The sequence below is a fragment of the Equus caballus genome, chromosome 10, assembly GCF_041296265.1.
Source record: "Equus caballus isolate H_3958 breed thoroughbred chromosome 10, TB-T2T, whole genome shotgun sequence".
Taxonomy (NCBI): Eukaryota; Metazoa; Chordata; class Mammalia; order Perissodactyla; family Equidae; genus Equus; species Equus caballus.
This window is the reverse complement of record NC_091693.1, coordinates 86,983,721-87,001,823: the sequence shown is the minus strand read 5'-3', so window position 1 is coordinate 87,001,823 and position 18,103 is coordinate 86,983,721. Positions and strand designations below refer to the sequence as shown.

At 41.3% G+C, this 18,103-nt stretch overlaps 1 protein-coding gene across 42 annotated transcripts in view; it reads right to left on the bottom strand.

Annotated features, from left to right (window-relative positions):
• The window catches only part of EYA4 (EYA transcriptional coactivator and phosphatase 4), a 296,334-nt gene that overhangs the window by 21,647 nt on the left and 256,584 nt on the right, over nt 1-18,103 (bottom strand). For all 42 annotated transcript variants that reach the window (XR_002811047.2, XR_002811046.2, XM_070223904.1 and 39 more), the window contains 3 exons: nt 15,925-16,061; nt 14,402-14,485; nt 346-435 (listed from right to left, as the gene is read on the bottom strand). Coding sequence is in view for 40 of the 42 variants with exons in the window: in XM_070223904.1 (XP_070080005.1) it covers nt 346-435; nt 14,402-14,485; nt 15,925-16,061 (311 nt within the window). In the remaining 2 variants the exon portion in view is untranslated. The remainder of the gene's footprint in view (nt 1-345; nt 436-14,401; nt 14,486-15,924; nt 16,062-18,103) is intronic.

Sequence of the window (18,103 nt, the reverse complement as noted above, 5' to 3'; positions counted from 1 at the left end):
GATTCACCCTGAGCAAACATCTGTGCCAATATTCCTCTATTTTGTATGTGGGTCACTGCCACAGCATGGCCACTGATGAATGGCATAGGTCTGTGCCCGTGAACCGAAGTCAGGCTGCCAAAGTGGAGCATGCTGAACTTAACCACCAGGCCATGGGGCCGGCTCCAACACAATTTAGCTTTTGTTTATATTTGTATGTACAGTTTTTCCCCTTGACAGGAACTTTACTATTCTCTTGAGCTAAATTTCTATCTTTCAGTTTTCTTGAGGTTGTCTGCATATATAGAAACCATCTAAGAGTTTTAATAGTTGTATACAACTATTTTTACCTTTTAAAATTCTTACCTCTAAATCATTAAAAAATAAATGTGTATCAGCAAGATTAAAAATCATTTCCTCCATTCGGAGCCCAAGGGTTACAGCCATGGGGGGATCCTGAAAAGAAAATGCACAAATGTGAGGTAAAATGTCACTAACCACAGTTCCTATTAAAAATATTTTAAGTGAATATTGTTGTGGAGGGTGAGAATTGGGAGACTTGGATTTTTACCTAAGATTCAAAAGATTTCTGAATTATCTGACAAGATGCCTTTCCAAAGGGTTATCTAAGACATACCAAATATCCAGATGCATCTGTGAATTCACAGGGTGTATACACCCATAAAGAGGACTTAGGATACATTTTCACATAACGCTACATGTTTGAGAGAGGAAGAGGAAGAAAGCAAGAGTTTCTATGACCCTGTTTGCATATACACCTTGGAAAGTCCTTGGAGAAAGGTATTTGGACGGGGTACTGAAGAAGGGAGTAGATGTGTTAAAAGAGGAAAGGGTGTCGGGTAAGAATGAAAACAAAGAAGAAGCAGGAAAGGGAGAAAAGTAGGTCTACTGGACATTTGTAGGACATTTGCAGGACATTTGCAGGACATTTGTAGGACTCGGGCAGAAAATGTCTGGACGTGGGACAAGAAGAGCCAGTGGAGTCTGGTGAAACTCCCACTTAATTATTATGGCCTTTGATCAACAGGCAATATTTATCTGAATATGTGTACAGTTTGGTCTAAACTGCATTTGACTAGGGATGAAGATGGAAGGGTTGAGAATAACTAAAGGGATAATAAGTCAGTAAACCTAATCTAAGTAGAAAATATATACCTTATAGTAGAAGCTTAACGAAAGTAAAGGATTAGTAAGGAGTCAAAATGACTCAATTCTTGTTTACAGAAACCAAGATAATACACAGCAGCAAGGAGCTGAGAATCGAGACCAGAGTTGGTCCTTTACCATGATCAACCGCAGTGGAATTTTAGCCTGGCATCAAGAGGTGTAAGACTTTAAAAACCAAGGAGAGTTTAGTGACAGGGCGAGGGAGGCAACTGATGCACAAACATTGTGTTTCAAATGATCGAAGTTGGAATGGTGTCTAGAGAACTGCAGTAGGTGCCTCTGGAGATACAGAAAACAGAAAACCTGGAAGGGACCATCTTCAGAATGTGAGACCAAATGGGTGTCAGCAGGGCGAAGATACGGTTTCGAATAAAGCTGACAAGTCTAGAAGGATACTATTGGTTTTGGCTGAGAAGTTACTCTGGAGGACCTCAGAGGGAGATTTGGGCTGAGTGGCTGGGCCAGGAGCCAGACTGCAGGGATTTGAAGAGAGAGAACCAAACTCGTGTTTTCAATGTTCTAATAAATGGCATTTCAAGAGATGTATTTAAACTTGGGGAAATGTAATGCCAACTTTACTTCAATTTATGACAAGAATATGCAACCCAGGTCAGGCCAAGCAGTATTCATACCCACTCCCCACCGTATTCCATTTAGCAAGGAGAAGTTCTTCCTCACCCACACGCACACCGCCACAACCAATTCTCCTCCCACACTTCCTTCCATAAAGCTTTAAGGAGAAATTCTGGAGTGTAAACGTATCTGAAGCGAGTGTCAGCCTCGTACTCTGTGATGATTAAAACCTGGAGAATGGGAATTGAGTGCTAGGAAAGAAAGAGGTCACTGAAACGTGCTGAGCAAGGCTCAGAGTTGACGTGGGAGAAGATGAAGACAGGACAATAATAATGCATTGGTTGTCAACATAATTTTCTAATTGTTTACATCTCTGCCTTAGAGATTTCTGTGGATTTCACGGCTAGAGATTCTCTCTCCTCAAAAACAGATGTTCATTGTTCACACAGTTGATGGCATCCTGGTCCTGTGTCCTCCAGTCAGTCCCACTCTACTGCCAGATTCATCTGTCTTCCGGTGACAGGATCATTTGGAACAACGGACTCAAGAATTAAATACATTCCATTTTATTCAAGAATAAGAACAAAAATGTTAAGTGCCCATTTTGTGTCTCAAGGAGTTTCAGAATTCAGAGGGATCTCTTGCTCTGTTTCCTTCAAGAATAATATTCTTTTCTCTTAATCATTTTTGTTGTTTATGTTTTTATTGTTGAAAGAAAATCGCTGAAGGTTGAATAAAATTTAAAAAATATATATATTTGTATTTTTTCTGTTAAAAAATTCCTAATTTCTAGTCTCTCTCTCTTTCTCTTTTTTTGGGAGGGGTGCATTGAATAGACCAACGACATAGAAAACTTGTAAATATTCTGTCTAGTCATGGGACCATGAACAAAAACATGACAGAAATATCAGGAAAAATCAAATGTAATTATAGCATGAAAACATATAATTCCATTAGTGACGCTCTATGCTTTTGGGGAATGTTCAGTGATGCAAGACAATAAAACTGAGCTCCACACTGCTCCATTATGTTTCTGATGATTACTGCCCTAAAGATATATGTTTCAGATGGGGGTTCAGAAATGTCTTATTTAAAAGATTTTTCTTCTTAAGACTAGGTTGGTTAAGTTCTTATCCTACAGTTTGCCAGTTTTTCTTTTTTAAGTTTTAAATACAATTATTGAATTTCTCATGTTCATGCCTCACATTCTTTGCATTTACAGATCAGATTTATGGGGACGGGAGAAAACATACTGTTTCTCTTTTGATTGTTCCTTTCATCGGTTCCACGCTTCTGAAGTACGTAACTCTCTATGCTACCCAAACAGTGATAGGAAAATCCATGAAGAATGCATTTTGTGCATCTGATAAGCATGCAAACAAATATAATTTTTGAAAAACCAACAAGAATGCCTTAACAAGCAAGCACAGCATACGGTATGATGAAAACTGTGTCTGAGCACTCCACTGGAACACAGCCCCGCGGGACTGGAAGGGGCTGTGCCTTGGTTTTTCAAGCTATGGTGATTCCACATCTTGCACTCTACTTGAGCCAGGACTTAAGAAGCATTTTGGCAAAACAGCGTTTGTTAACTGGGTAAGTTTAGGCCTGAGGTTTGCCGAAGTGTGAACTAGCTGTATTTTACTAAGGTTTCCAGAAAGCAAGGCCTGTTGAAAGGGTGGTGTTTCGTCAGCCATGCCAAAGGCTTGGCACAGATGGACTAGGGACAGCCATGCCCCAAGCCAAGGAAAACCATGCCTGTAAGAGGTGGCGATCTTGTTTCTAAGAGAATGTCTAGTGAGGGCGTACTTTCAAATATCTAATTTTACCTTTTTTTTTTTTCAGCTTATTGAGTCATTGGGACAGCTAATTCTAAGTAAGCAGACTACAGTACCACATTTTTCCAGCTAAAGGAGCCACAGATGTAAGAATCCGAGAGACATGACCAGGAATTTGGGGGAGCCTCAGCTGTACTGCTCTGTGCTGCTGGGCACCCTCTGCCTTGCCAGACTCCTGAGAATGCGCTGCCAGAGCCTGCAATTCCCTGGTTTTATCAGGCATTCGAGAGTTAAACATACTTCTGGATCGAATCCAAGCTTTATACAGAGATGTTTGCTCATTTTCATTAGATGTTTGTAGAATCATGGGCACCTTATGAATCAAGGGTGGCTGCCTTTTTTCAGTTTAACTGTCGTGAGTGTTGAGTTTAGGGTCTGAAATGAAGTGATAGTGAAAACTTGGATAGAGGGAACAAGTGGGAAAATAAAGGCACCCATAGGGTTTTGTGGAAGCTCTGACACATATTATACACATACAGCGGTATTTCCAGTCGGTTCAAAGTGTGTACAGAAGAGTTTAAAGCGGGGCAAGCTGAACTGCCAATTTAGTCTGCGTGCTGCTCTATTAAAATGCTGAAACTACTCCCAAGACATTTTGTTAGAGAGAGAGAGGGAGGAAGATGAAGAAAATGAATCGCTCTTGGCCCTTCAATGTGTGATCCTAAGCCAGATGTGACCAGCATATAACCAAGTCAGGATCAAGTACGGCGCTTCTCAATATCAAAATACTGACGCCTATTAGCCGTGTTAGCACAGGGCATAAACTGGAGCCAGACTGTCTGTCGATGGGCCTCTGCCCTGCACTGGGCCATCAGCTGGATCCCTCCTCCAGGGACACAATGTAAAAATATCTCAGGAGGGGCAGCAATTACGCATTTTTAAAGAAATGGGGGACTCTGTTTTTTAGAACTCAAGCTCTTGGAACAGTTAGTCCTTTGGGACCCGAAGCCCATTTGTAGACTTGTAAACACAGAGGCAGAAGATGTGCAAGTTTGTTACAGGAGAAGGAAGACAAACTAGCTCCAGGAACCAGGGTGGAAATAGTGCATGTTTTGTTAGAACACATGAGCTCCTTGAGTCAGCGACGAGAGGTGAAATGAAATTCAGTCATGCATCAGAAGGGAAATTTTACAATTGAGATGTTGTCTATGATGGACAGGCAGTGGGCTCAAGAATTCTCAAGGGGAACTAGAGAATGGTTTCAGGAACATTCATTTATTTAGCACACACTGACTGTCTACTATGTGTCGGACATGTTCAAATCCTGGGCAGAGAGCAGAGAATCAAATAAGCAAAGTTATGGCCCTGGTGGGGTTGATATTATTACTGCATGAGCTATGTGATACATAAATGGACAAAAAAACCGAGTAACTATATACATAGTATTTCAAGTGGTGGAAAAATCAGAGTCAGCAGATGCAGAGGCTATGGGGATGGGTAGTGACGCCTCATTTAAGGAAAGCGCGCAAAAGGCATTTCTCAGGAGGTGATCGTTGAGGGGACTGGCCATGCATGCACACTGGTGTAGGGAACACGTGCAGAGGCAAGAATGAGTCTGGTGTATACAGAACAAGTGTGATCAGAGTGCCCCAGGAGAGAGAGAGGTCATTTCAGGAGAAGATTCCTGGGATAAGTAAGATGGTCTGGAGCCAGGACAGGAGTGGAGATGCAAAGGGAGGCAGAGCATATGGTTACGGTGTGAAGAGGAAATAATCCTTTCAGTTTTCTTCCTCTTTTTTTTTTTGTGATGGATGAGAAGTTTTGTGCAGAATTGTGAGGGGGTCTCAGGGGAGAGAAGGCATGAAATAGTCAACCCAGGAGGGGTAGGACCCACTTGAGATCTGTGGTCACACGCGGCTGTTAGGTACAGCTGGGGAGTCAGGTGGGTTTTTGCAAGGTGAGTCTGAGAGAGAACAAGAGGGATAAGGATAAAGAGGCTTTACCCAAAAGTGGGTCTACAGTGATACCCAGGGCTGGGATGGTGATGTCTAAGGTAGGGGCTCTTAAACTCGACCACAAGTGAGAAACTCCTTGGGAGCTTTTAAAAACCCTGCTGCCCAGGCCACACCCCACACTGGTGAAATCAGATTCTCTGAGGTGGGACCCATGCATCAATGATTTCAAAGTTCTCCTGAGTCCAATGTACAAACAAGATTGAGGATCGGCAGATTAAGATCTTGCTACTCAAAGTGTGGTTCACAGAGGAACAGCATGGGAATCACCTGGGAGCTTGTTAGAAAGGCAGACTCACAGACCCTACCCCAGATCTACTGAAGCAGAACCTGTGGGTTAACAAGACCACCAGGTGATTCAGATGCATGCTAACAATGGGACCACACTGGTCTAAGTGCTCTCATAAGATCCGGGACAGTAAAGAAGACCAGCCTCTGGCTGCTTCCAAAGGACTTGAGTCAGTCTGAGCACTGAGTGGACAGGGAGCTCAGTATAAATCCTGGGAAACTAGGCTTCCCTAGAAGGAGCTTAAGGCTGTGAGTAAGAGTGCACTGCCTCACCTTCACCTCCACAAAGGTCACCTGTGGACCTACCGCAGGGACCAAGTGCCCCGTGCTCTCTGAGTCACGTGGTCATCGGCCTCCTGGGGAACCAGGAATAGGGAAACACTAGCTAATTTTTGCTCTAGATTAAAAAGATTTGTTCAAACTCCAAGTGTTCAGTGTAAGCAAGATATCTGCAGTTGAAGAGTAGTCGACACTAAGTAAGCAGAAGCCGTGAAGGGGACGTCACACAACTTGCCTATCACTACCAGCTTCTGCTATTTCAATGGGAAGAGAATCCAATGACCAAAGCTCACCCAAATTTACTAAACTAACAACGGAATAAGTGTACTTCAAGGGGAATGACAGCAGCGGTGGTGTGCCATAGCTACAGCTGCTATCTGAATTACTGCTATGGTGGAGATTTTCGATTGATGAGGCTTGCTTAATTTTTACTATTTTTAGCCCTTCTAGCCCATCATATGTCATAAGAACTTTTAAATATAAAGAATAGTATAGTATTATTTTTATACTGTACAAAAGTATAGCATGGCAACGGGATGGAAAGGAAAAAGCCGAGTTGGTGAGAATGACCATGGAGGACAAGCTAGAAAGCAGAGGACTGAGGGAGGAGGGAGACGGCAGAGATGGCAAATGAACACACCCCAGGAGGCAGCCTAGGGACTCAGGGACAAAGGTGAGCGGTACGCCAGAGGAATGCTGTAGGAAAGACAGGTGAGACACTGATTTAGAAAAAGGAGAGCTGCTGATGATTTAAGGAAAGGTAAGGGAAGTTAGCAGTCATCTAATCTTCCCTCCCCCACCTCCCCAAGACGTGATACCGAACGACCCCAGGCTGAGATCATAAACTGGGACTGAGACCAGAGGAATTAGAGAAGGCTCCTCTACAAGTGTGTGTTTTTAAGAAACTACCACTTATCTTTAAGCTGATAAATGTGACGCCCCTTCGAGATCTTTCCCCTTGTTGAACACACTTCCAGCAAGAACATGGTAAACGTTAAATGAAAGATAGTAAAAATTTGGCTATTTATGATATCACCCAGAGCCATTTAATCCAATAGAAGGAAACAATTTCTCTAAAATAAACACATACTCAACAAAAGAGTAGGACAGAGCTCCAAGAGCAGAGTGAGTAGGTAACACTCCCTAAGAGAGAGTTTGAGAAATGTCACTGTCTTTGATTTGGCTTTACCTTTACATATCTATGTACTGTATTTATGTACATACTATTCATGTACACACGTGCACACAAACACACGCACCATGAGCAGCTGTGAAACACACTTGTGCATTCTATGTTCATTCCCTTTATATGTACCACAACCAGTCTCCAGTCACCCTCAACTTCTCTATAGCATTGAGGGAGCATCTCACATTATGAGATAAAACAAGTCACAAATAGATCTAAATTCCTTTAGAAAACACCTACTTTCTCCCAAATTCAGTTTCCCAACATTCAGATTTCCTCAAAACCAAAGAAAATAGGTTACATTTATGCAACGTTCACTCTATAGTAGGCAATGTGCTGAGTTGAATGCATTAACTCATTTAACCCTCCTAATCACATTATTAATTTTATTATCCTCCCCATTTTATATAGAAGGTAACTGAGGCTCACAAAGACTACACCACCCAAAGTCACATGCATAGCAGAAGGTGGAGCAAGAATTTGAACTCAAGTCTGTTCTCCCTCCAAAGCCAGAATGCTCTACCATTGTGCCCAGAAGGCAGGTAACCTGCATGGTGTTAACGCTGCCATAAGGGTGGCCTCCAATCCATGGTTCCAACACTTGATTAATTCTAATCACTTTCTCTTAACTCATGTTGCTTTTCCTTAGTGGCACATAAGGCAGTACTTATCTTCACGACTGTCTTCAAATTTAAGATCTAGCTGGTGCTGTTCAGAAGTCTTTCCAGGTAAGTGTATGTTGATTGCTTACTATGAAAGTAACTAACTGATTCATCCTGATGAACACAGCATGTCCCCAGCACTGCTCTTATATAAGCTGTTATCTCCAGTGAGAGAGTAGTTTTGGGAGCTTGAATTTCAGTCTCACCATACAAGACAACTGTTCACTTTCCCTTCAGTCTTTTCCCTGCCTTGGACTATTTCCTTTGCATCTTCACTGTGGAATAACTTTAGAGAATTACAGCTTCATAACACATGACACATTAATGCTCCAAAATAAAGCAAATCCCTAAGGCACAATCCATCTACTTTCCTTCACCCCTCCTTCCAAAAAAGAGGAATTACTGCAACCTATCAGGTAAAATAATATATACAATTAATCAGGGAATAGGAATAATCTTCACAAACTCTAAAACAAATGACGGATGATTCCTGGTCTGTGTCCTGCCAAATTTACAAACTCCTATTTTAGAGTTTTGCAGTGCTGAAAACTGTACGTGCCAACTGGTGCTCAGCTGCAAAGCCCATCATTAGCTTCACAGGCTCAAATACCGACTCAAACACAGCAGAACCCAAATATCGACATCCCTCATTTGCCATCACGGTACGTATCCAGGAATCGTTCTGCCTGGAAAGAGAGCATGTTGTGTTAACAACTGAACAGAGTCAAAAAGTGATAATATACTAGGAAGACCCTTGGAAAATTCACAATATTACTTATTTATAAATAGAAGTAGGATTTTCCAATTTTTAAAAATTAAAACACAAAAGTTCATTATACAGGGCAATTTATGAGTACAATGGCATTCCTAAATTATTATGTTCCATGTATTTTATTTTTATAGGTGATGGGGAAAAAAGATGAGACCAAATAAGTGTAGAGAGTAACAGCATGTCAAGGGATGTGGGTTCTGGTTGGCTATGCCACTTCCAAGCTATGCGACAAGGTGGCAATCACATAGGGCCGTGGTGAAAGCAAAGGCGATAATGCATTGAACAGGACACTCAGCAAATCGCCAGGCACACACCCGGAGCTCCAAAATGGTACTCAGTATTATTATTACTTTCTGGGGGGTGGGGAGAAAGAGAGACAAGTAGGTAGGCAGGTAGGTAGGTAGGCACGTGTGGTCCTGTCAGGACCTGATTTACATCTCTGACATTTATATTTCCAGCTCCCAGCTCACTATATTTCAGGCCACTGAGGTACGACTTCCTGCAGACACTGACCTTCTGTGTGCCTGAAAGCCTTTAGTCCTTTCTCATTGAGGGGAAATAACGTGTATTTTTACCGAAGTCTGTCTGGCCTGGGACGTGGATGATCGTTTTCAGAGCCAGGTGCTACTTTTCTATATTTGCATGATCTCATTTAATCCATCCAGTAACTCTGGAAGGAAATGGATTATAACCACTTTCAGACGAGGAAACAGGCTCAGAGGCACAGTCAGGCCCATGACCTCCCTCTAAATTGTAGCTCAGTGCTCCTTCAGCTGGATTACCGCCTGCAGACTGCGTTCTGAGCAACCCCCAGGACTCAGGAAGCCCTTTGGGGTGACTGAGAGCAGCGGGGGAGGTGAGTGTCTACCTGAGGGCCATGGGATACCTCCAGTCCCCCAATGTTTACGCTCTGCCCAGAGCAGCTCTGCCCTCATATGCTTTATATAAAGATGTTCAGTGTGACACTATGCGCAGAAAGGATCCGCTGGCTAAAAGAATTGAAAAATCACTATGTTATAAAAAAATATTATGCTCTAAAAACGCACGTTGTGGAAACAACACTGATCAAGAAACGAAAAGGACCGAAGACATTAACAATTTCAAGCTTAGACAACCTTTAAGTAATATAAAGGTTTTTTTTTTTCCCCCTAGAAATATTGGCTCTGGCCATTTTTCCTATTAGCAGTGCAAAGTCCTTCTGAATCGTCAACTAATCACCAGAATGACCTCATTTCAGTCAGTCCTCAAGGTCATTACTGAAGACACTTGGGCACTGAGGAATGAAACACGGTGACAGAGGATCCTTAACTATAAAATCTCTTGCGAACTTTAATATGATAATATGTGCTGAATGGCCATAAAATGCCAGTATTACCCAATTTTATTCAATCGTGGGCCTTTCCAAGAAGGCTATCAATTAACATGTCCCAGAACTAGTTTTCCCAAGAAAAAAAATTTGAGAAAAGCTTGAATCTGGTGGTTCTCAAAGCATGGTCCATAAGGTTTATCTGGGAATTTATTCCAAAGGCAAAATCCCCAGCCCAGCCCCAGACTTGTAGAATCAGAAACTCAGGGGTGGGACCCAGCCATCTGTGTTTAAGAGGCCCCAAAGGGTATTGAGACTCACGCTAAAGTTCTAGAAGGACTGTTCCAGTCTAAGCCACCACCACTTCTTACTTCCTGCACAGCAGCCTCCTAAATGGTCTACTGTGAGCTCTCTTGTTCCACCAGAACCCATTCTCCACATAGCAGCCAATTATAAACCATCACGTCCCAACGCAGCCTAAAGCCCTCCAACAGCTTCCACTGCACCTAGAATAAACTCTAGCTGCCTTGCCTTAGATACCCTCCCCAATCCAGCCCCCCACCTACTTCTCTGTTCTCACCCTGTATTATTCTCTCCCTCTTTTACAACCTTCCAGCCACACTAGACTTCTTTATATTCCTGGAACACTGGAAGACTGTTCCTGCCTCAGGGCTTCTCTGTGTCCTCTGCCTGGAAGCTCGTTCCTTCCCTCCCCCTCCCCTAATCCACACAGCCAGCCTTCTTGTAATTCAGGTCTCAGTGTCAACATCACTCCACAGTCACACCCCCCGTCGCTCTCCATATGCCCTAGTTTGACTGTCTTCCCAGTAGTTATCACTATCTGAAATGACTGTTTGCTTGTAAGCTCCTTGAGAGCAGGAAGCACGTCCGCCTGTGTTAAGTAAAGATTTGTCAGAGGAACACAGTCTGTCTGCAGAGCTCTAGTTCACCACTTGCATTTACAGTTTGTGGTGAGTTGAAGCTACCCAATGCCCTCTCTGGGCTCTCTGAACGACCCCTGAGCTGCATGGGATCCTCAGCTTCACAAGGTGGGCCTCATACAGCATTCCCTGAGCTGCTTCTTAACAGGCCAAGATATTAACATCTTACTCGCTAAAAGGCAATGCCAATCTCCTTACTGACATTAAGAAAAATGTTAATGATCAAATTACTTTTAGAAAAGTGTAAATAACAATTCAATAAATAAGGTAATCTAAGTTGCTTTTCATGGAATTCAATGATGGTATTTTCAATTTGATGAGAAAAAAGATGAACTAAAAACCTGTCCACTTTAATTTTCTTAAATTAAGAAATTTGAGTAAAAGTGAGTAAGCCCTCAGTAAAACCTTATTCAACACAGTCAATTCCGATAGACCTCCTTCCAGTAGCACAGACTGGTATAAACAAAAAGGACTTGTTATGAGACTAACCTGGCTTCCAATGTATGTACCAGCACTGATCCTTTTGTGACCTCGGTCAGGTTACCTAAACCCTCATAACCCTGGCTTCCTCATGCACAGAACCTGGGTTGCAAGAAGTTACAGCAGAGTAATTATGAGAATTATATGGGATAACATTTATGAAAGTGACTAATAACAGCTGTAATTTTTTTGAGTGTTAACTCACACCAAGAGTTCTCTAACCCCTTTAAATGTGTTATTTCCTTAACTCTCATTCACTATGGATAGTAGTATTCCCATTTTACAGAAATTGAGACTGAGGGATTCAGTAACTTGCCCGAGGTCAGGAAGCTGTAAGTGTCAGCACTGGCTTTTCAAAGTTGGGTCGGTCGGTCGACTGACTCAAAGGCTCTTGTCCTTCCCTCCCACCCCTATTGGTGTGAAACGAAAACATCCCAGTCGTCTGAGAGAAGACAATTAGAATAATTCCAACTTAAAAGAGAACTCACACAACTGCCCACACAGTACCTTACTAACTGTCCTTAAGCTTTTTAGGAAATGTCACTTATATGTTGAATTCATGTAGATTAATTGCCTATGCCGTGCAAGTGCTATAGCAGACATGACACGGGCTTTGGGGTCAAATTGACACGGGCAGTGGGCCGCCACTGACGGGCTGTGCTGCCACGTTTTATTCCCTCTCCCAGTATGCTTCCTCGTCTACAGACTGGGGAGAACAACCCGCCTCTTAAAACTGTTGTGCCCCCTAATATTTGGCACATCCTGGGCATTAAATCAACGTTAGTTCCCTTCCTCCCCTCACTTGGCCCCACCCCTTCGGTAAGCTCTGCTGTTTTAAGCTTGTGTAAGCATAAAGAATGCCTCTGTTTTGTGTCTGCACAAAACTTTTTGACAACACTTTAAAATAATGGAAGTTGTTTGTCGAAATGAGAGCTGCATGTCCAGGTGGCCATTGGGGAGGGGACAGGTTTATTTCAGCGATGCACCACTGCTGAGGGAAGTGTGAGAACTTTGTATAAACTCTTAGAGCCAGTTCATGAGTCACTCAGGAAAAGCAGCTTCATTACTCAATTTTTTTTTATGGTTCACCACCCCTCCTTGCCTCCTTATTGGCACCCCTTCTAATCCCAGTGGAAGTCCATTCTCAGTTCTGGGATGGGAGCAACCCTATGGCACTTTTGACAAAAAAAAAGAAAAGAAAAAAAAAATATATATATATATAAATATATATAATGACATTTTTACCATGTTCCTTATTCATAACCTTGGGTTCAAATGATCTTACCATTTCTAAAGATCAAAATTACCACAAGAGGATGAAGGTTTGAAGTCAGGAAATATTTTAAAAATCTAAAGGTAATTCTAAAAGATGAGTACTCCCACTGATTTGGCGCAATGGAAGCAACACCGATAGTTACGTATAGCCTCTAATGGTGACTATTTTGAAGAGAAATTTATTTGGATTCATGTACTCAAGTTAGATTGTTTATTTTAAACATTTACCTAATATGAAACTTAGCTGCACAAAAATATTGCAATCAGTTCAACAGGATTTACTGTGCATTCCTCACAAGCCAAAATTATTCCAGCAGAAATGCTTTAGATTATTGCCTGGAAACTTTTTAGACTGTATACTCTATCAGCAATAGAATTTTGGGTGTACATTCCAAATATATGTGTAGGTAATTTACTTATAAATTATGTACATATTCTTTAAATTATAATCATATGCATGTATTTATAAAGTACGTGCACTATGAAACAGACAATAGAAATTGTAAGATACAAGTGTGTGCATGTACGAATATTTTCTTTCCTTATTTCAGTGAAGCATCTCGTGTATATCTGCCACTTATATATACATCCTGCCTTGCAGACCACTGTTTTAGGTGATGATGATGTGATAAAGGGGCTATCCTCCTCCTAAAAGGTCATTAAAAAACTGTTCCCTTTCACATTTGTTTAGCAATATTCATTACCTATACTAATAACCAAATGCAATGCAGATTCACCAAGGCTGCAATTTAGGAGGAAGGACTTGAGTGCGATTAATCCTTAGTAGTCTAGAAGACAAAGCTTAACAAAGTTGCTAAAAACTGCATGTTGAACTGACATAAGACCCTATTAAATAATGTGACACTATCAAGACAGAGGGAGACACTTCTGTAAGCGTGATATGTAAAGGAACCAAAGTTAGATACAGTAACTAAAGTCAGGCCAACAGGTTCTGAATTGACTGGCTAGATTATGAGTCCTGTAGAGTTATGGACGCAAACAGTAATGGCCTCAGTAACAGTGTCTCCAGCTGAAAAGCCTGTGGCAGTGACACCAGTCTGAAACAGCACTCGAACAGCTGTAACAGCACTGCTGCAAGCAGCTGGCTAACCAGGAAAACAACACCAGCAAGAGAGAAAGGAAGAGAAGTACTGAGACTTCTGTTTGTGGATTTGTCTGTGGGGAGGTGTTATCTCCAGTCGCTGTTCACATGCTTCCTCAAAGTTACCAAAAATACTTTTATTCACAACTCCAAAGGATCTCTCAGACTAAAGATTACTTCCTTATTTCAAATGGCATTTGACAGCAACATTTGGTGCAACAAATTGATTCAAACAATTTCTTACAGTTCCCCTTTTAGAGGATAATACATGATTTTATGTTTAACGTCCATTTCAATTTACAGAAAAAATTTTCTAAAATAAGTATGTCAGAGTATAAGGTTGGTTTTGATGTACAAAACTCACAGTCATTATGAAGAAACTAAAATCCAATGTCTAATTAGTTTCGTAAAATTTGCCAGTTCACATTAAAGAGCAATGTGCCACTGGAAATAAGGAATTAAGAGCAGTTTTGACAGATTGTGATAAAAACACTCACATATGTTTTTAAACAGCTCTTGATTTTTGAACAAAATAAAATTCTCACCAGGTGTCTTGGGATAAAATTTCTTGGGTCCTTACCTTGCCATATTTCTGGGCATAGGACCCTGTGAGCAGTGAGTGAAAAACAATGATGGTTTCATCTAAGTCCCAGACAAACACGCGCTGAAGAAAAAGATACAAAACAAAGCGTTACTGAGCTCGAAGGACACAGAACCCTCTCTACAAGCAGAAAACTTCTCACTTTGTTGTTGGATATAATCTTGATACCATTTTATAAAAAAAACTATGCTACTCCATTAATTTTTTCCAAATTTGCCAGATCTAACACCTGTAAAAGCTGAGGAACAAGAGTGATACAAGTAACAATAAGCTTAAAAATCAGATGTCTTAATCTGCACGAATTCACTGGAATGTTTACTTGCAGTTAATATCCAAAAAGACACACTTGGACTTTATGTTGGAAGTGTGCTTGGAACTCTATTTTCAAGTTCTATGTTTCCTGGATTCATGAAACTTTGCAATTCATGCAAAAAATTAAAATTTAATTTAAAAATATCTAAAAGAATCAATGAGTAATATCTAAATAGAAATTTTAAAGCATGGACCCTTGGACCCTTGGGTCAGATTAGGCCATCAGATGGGGTGTCTGGTCTGCATAGCGTTTTGAAAGATTTCAAATTATCAATCAACATTTCAGGATTAGGAGATTTCACACAACCTTCAGGGTTCTGACCGCAGCAGAGAACCTGGAGGTTGTGGCCCTGCTGGCTGACATTCCACACGCAGTGACGGGCAGGCCCCTTTCGATGGGCCAGTGCTCCCAGCTCCCCAGTCTGCTGGCTCCCAGCCCAGTGCCCTCATTTATACCACCTGCTGGGGTCGTGAAGGCATTTGAATCTGCTGCAATTGTTCAGGTAAAGGAAATGATCTCTCATGAAGAGGCACGATGACCAAATCAGGAAATTTAATTTTTTGCTTAATTGACGTATGCAGTTGTGTAAGAAGTAATATAGTATGGTTAAGAATGGTTTCTCCTGCTGTTTTATAATAACAATCAATCTGCTTAGCATGGATATATCAAAATAGAGCCCTCAACTGGAAAAATGATACATGGACGTTTTTACAGATATAAAAATTTTAACATAGCTATCAAGTGATTGGAATTTTTCCTATCTTCAGAAGACAACTTTTGTTTCCCACACAGATTAATTTTACCTTTTTAAATTTATTGACCCATATAAACATCTTTCATTACCTTAGTTCTACCAAATAGAGTGTTTCTCAGAAAATTATCCCATGAGCAATGGCTTTATTTTTAAAATTACTGTTTGTACTAATTTGGATCAAAAGATGCAGCTATCTCAGGCCTAGAATTTGTAAAGCAATCTCATCTTTAAGTGGTCATTGGTTTTAATTTTGCCATTACAATGGATGAAACCTCCCATCTCAGAGCTGTGAAACACCTACCAAAGGCAGGTCCACTCAATTCATGACACTTCTTTTATTTTTAAGCTTGAAACTTTACGGAACTGTAAGGTATAGAGTATATCATTCAACAAAATCACACATCCTATTCCATCTCTAAGGGTGAGTCAGCGCACCTCCAGGTCACTGTCGGGGGGCGGGGAGGGGTTGTTTTTCCGGCCTCTTCCTCGGGACTTTGACCCAGAACTCCTACAGGTTCTCTCGTCGAGATCTTTGATGGGTGTGGAGGGGCTCTGCACGGTATCAAACCCTCCTGGAAATAACATACCTTGTGTCAAGAGCAGCACTTTGTTTGCAGATCAGCTATGAGTCTTTATCGTTAACTATCTTAACACATCCTCACACAGCAGAAAGCTCCTTAGGACAACAAAGATTTACAATCCCAAATACACAAAATCCTAATTCAGTCAAAAATTTTGTAGGTCACACAAATCCCTCCCAGTTTCAACCTATGTGATCTATAAACCTTTCATATTCCGTCGGCCTTCAACTTCCCGACTCTACCTCCATCTACGTATTACCCAAATTTTGGTCTGTTTTCGCCCTCTCACGTCAGAGTTCAGAGGATGTGATGTCTTCCCTGGGAAAAGCCCAGCGCTCCCACGCTTTTCCCCAGCCTCACATCTTAGGGAGTCACACTCCTCTAGTTCAACTCTCTCTGGTCTTTCCTTCAACCTCTCCCTTTGCTGGGGCTCAAAGACAGGTTTATAAGTCCTTCCGTTTGGCCTTGCATTTCTATCTACAAGCTATCTGCTTGCTATCTTCTCTTTTTAAATGAAACTTCTTAAGAGAATAGTCCACACCAATGCTGTCCAATAGAAATACAATCTGGGCCGCAAATGTGACCGCGTATATAATTTAACATTTTCTAGAAGCTGCATTTAAAAACGTAAAAAGAAACACGTAAAATTAATTTTATTCATATATATTAATTGACCCAATATATCCTAAATATTATCATTTCAGCACATAATCAATGTAAAAAATTATCAATGACATGTTTTACATAACCTCTTTTGCACATTGTCTCTGAAATCCCGCATATATTATCACTGACAGTAGACCTCAATCTGCACGGGCCACATCACAAGTACTTAACGGCCACATGTGGCCAGCAGCTACAGAACCGGACGGCACATTTGTCTCCACTTTCTGACACCTGATTTGTCAGAATCTAGCTTCAGTTCACCAAAACACTAATAAAACCACTCTTACTCAGTCCCCAGTAACCACCTAACTGACAAATGCAACAAACAGACTCGGTCCTTAGCTTCCTGGATCTCTGCGTGGTGTTTGATCCTCAGAAGCAGTACTTCTCAGCATTATTACCCCACAGTCTCCTAGATCTAGACTCTCTCTTGTCCGTCCTCCTCCGTCTAGGAGACACGGACTCCTTTTCCTCTTTCCATTCCCTCCATGCTGGTATTTAAGAGTCCCATCTTTTGACCCTTGTCCTCCTCACTCTACTCTGGGCGCTCTAACGCTCTCAGACGCTAATCACCCTCTACGCGACAGTCCATACATGAGTCTGCACCTCCACCTACGCCACATCCTCAGGTTCAGACTTTGGATCTAACTGACTTCCGCATGTCCACAGATGCCTGAAAGTCTGACATGTCTACAGCTAGTGACGGAGCATCTCAGGAGGTAGGGAGTTCTGAGCAGTGGCAAATCTGTGGGAAGGGGTGTTAAGATAAACCAAGGCAACAGTGAGATGCAGAAAACCTCCCGGGGCCAAGAGTCAGACTGACCATACAACCTCAAGCCTTTCACCCACCCTCTCTGAACCTGTTTCACTGTATATTAAACCATGGGGAATAGCAACTACCCTTTTGAATTATTGAGATAAATTGAATTTATATTTAATTTGATGTAAATCATATGTATAAAGTCAAAATTTCTAGGAGAATCCCATAGCAAACTACATTAAATGTGTTATGCAATTTTTAAACATACAGCTGTTATGGCTACCATGCTTTATCATAAAATTAAAGTAAAAATAATTATGAGGACAGCCAAGCAGTTATTAATCTAAATAAACAAATATGAACAAACTAGACAACACTGAGGCAATATTTTTCTGAGATGTTCTAAATAAACGGTAATTTTTACATAGCTGACTTCTAATCATTTCTAATTGTTATAAAATTTTCTTTAGGACACATAGTACATGTCAAGACAGCATCAAAAAAAATATATCTGTGCTCCAAATATTATTTGCTCTTAAAACATCTCTAGCCCAGTTCATTGCATGGGTCTCTGCTATTGACTGCGTCAGAGCAGACAGCATAATGA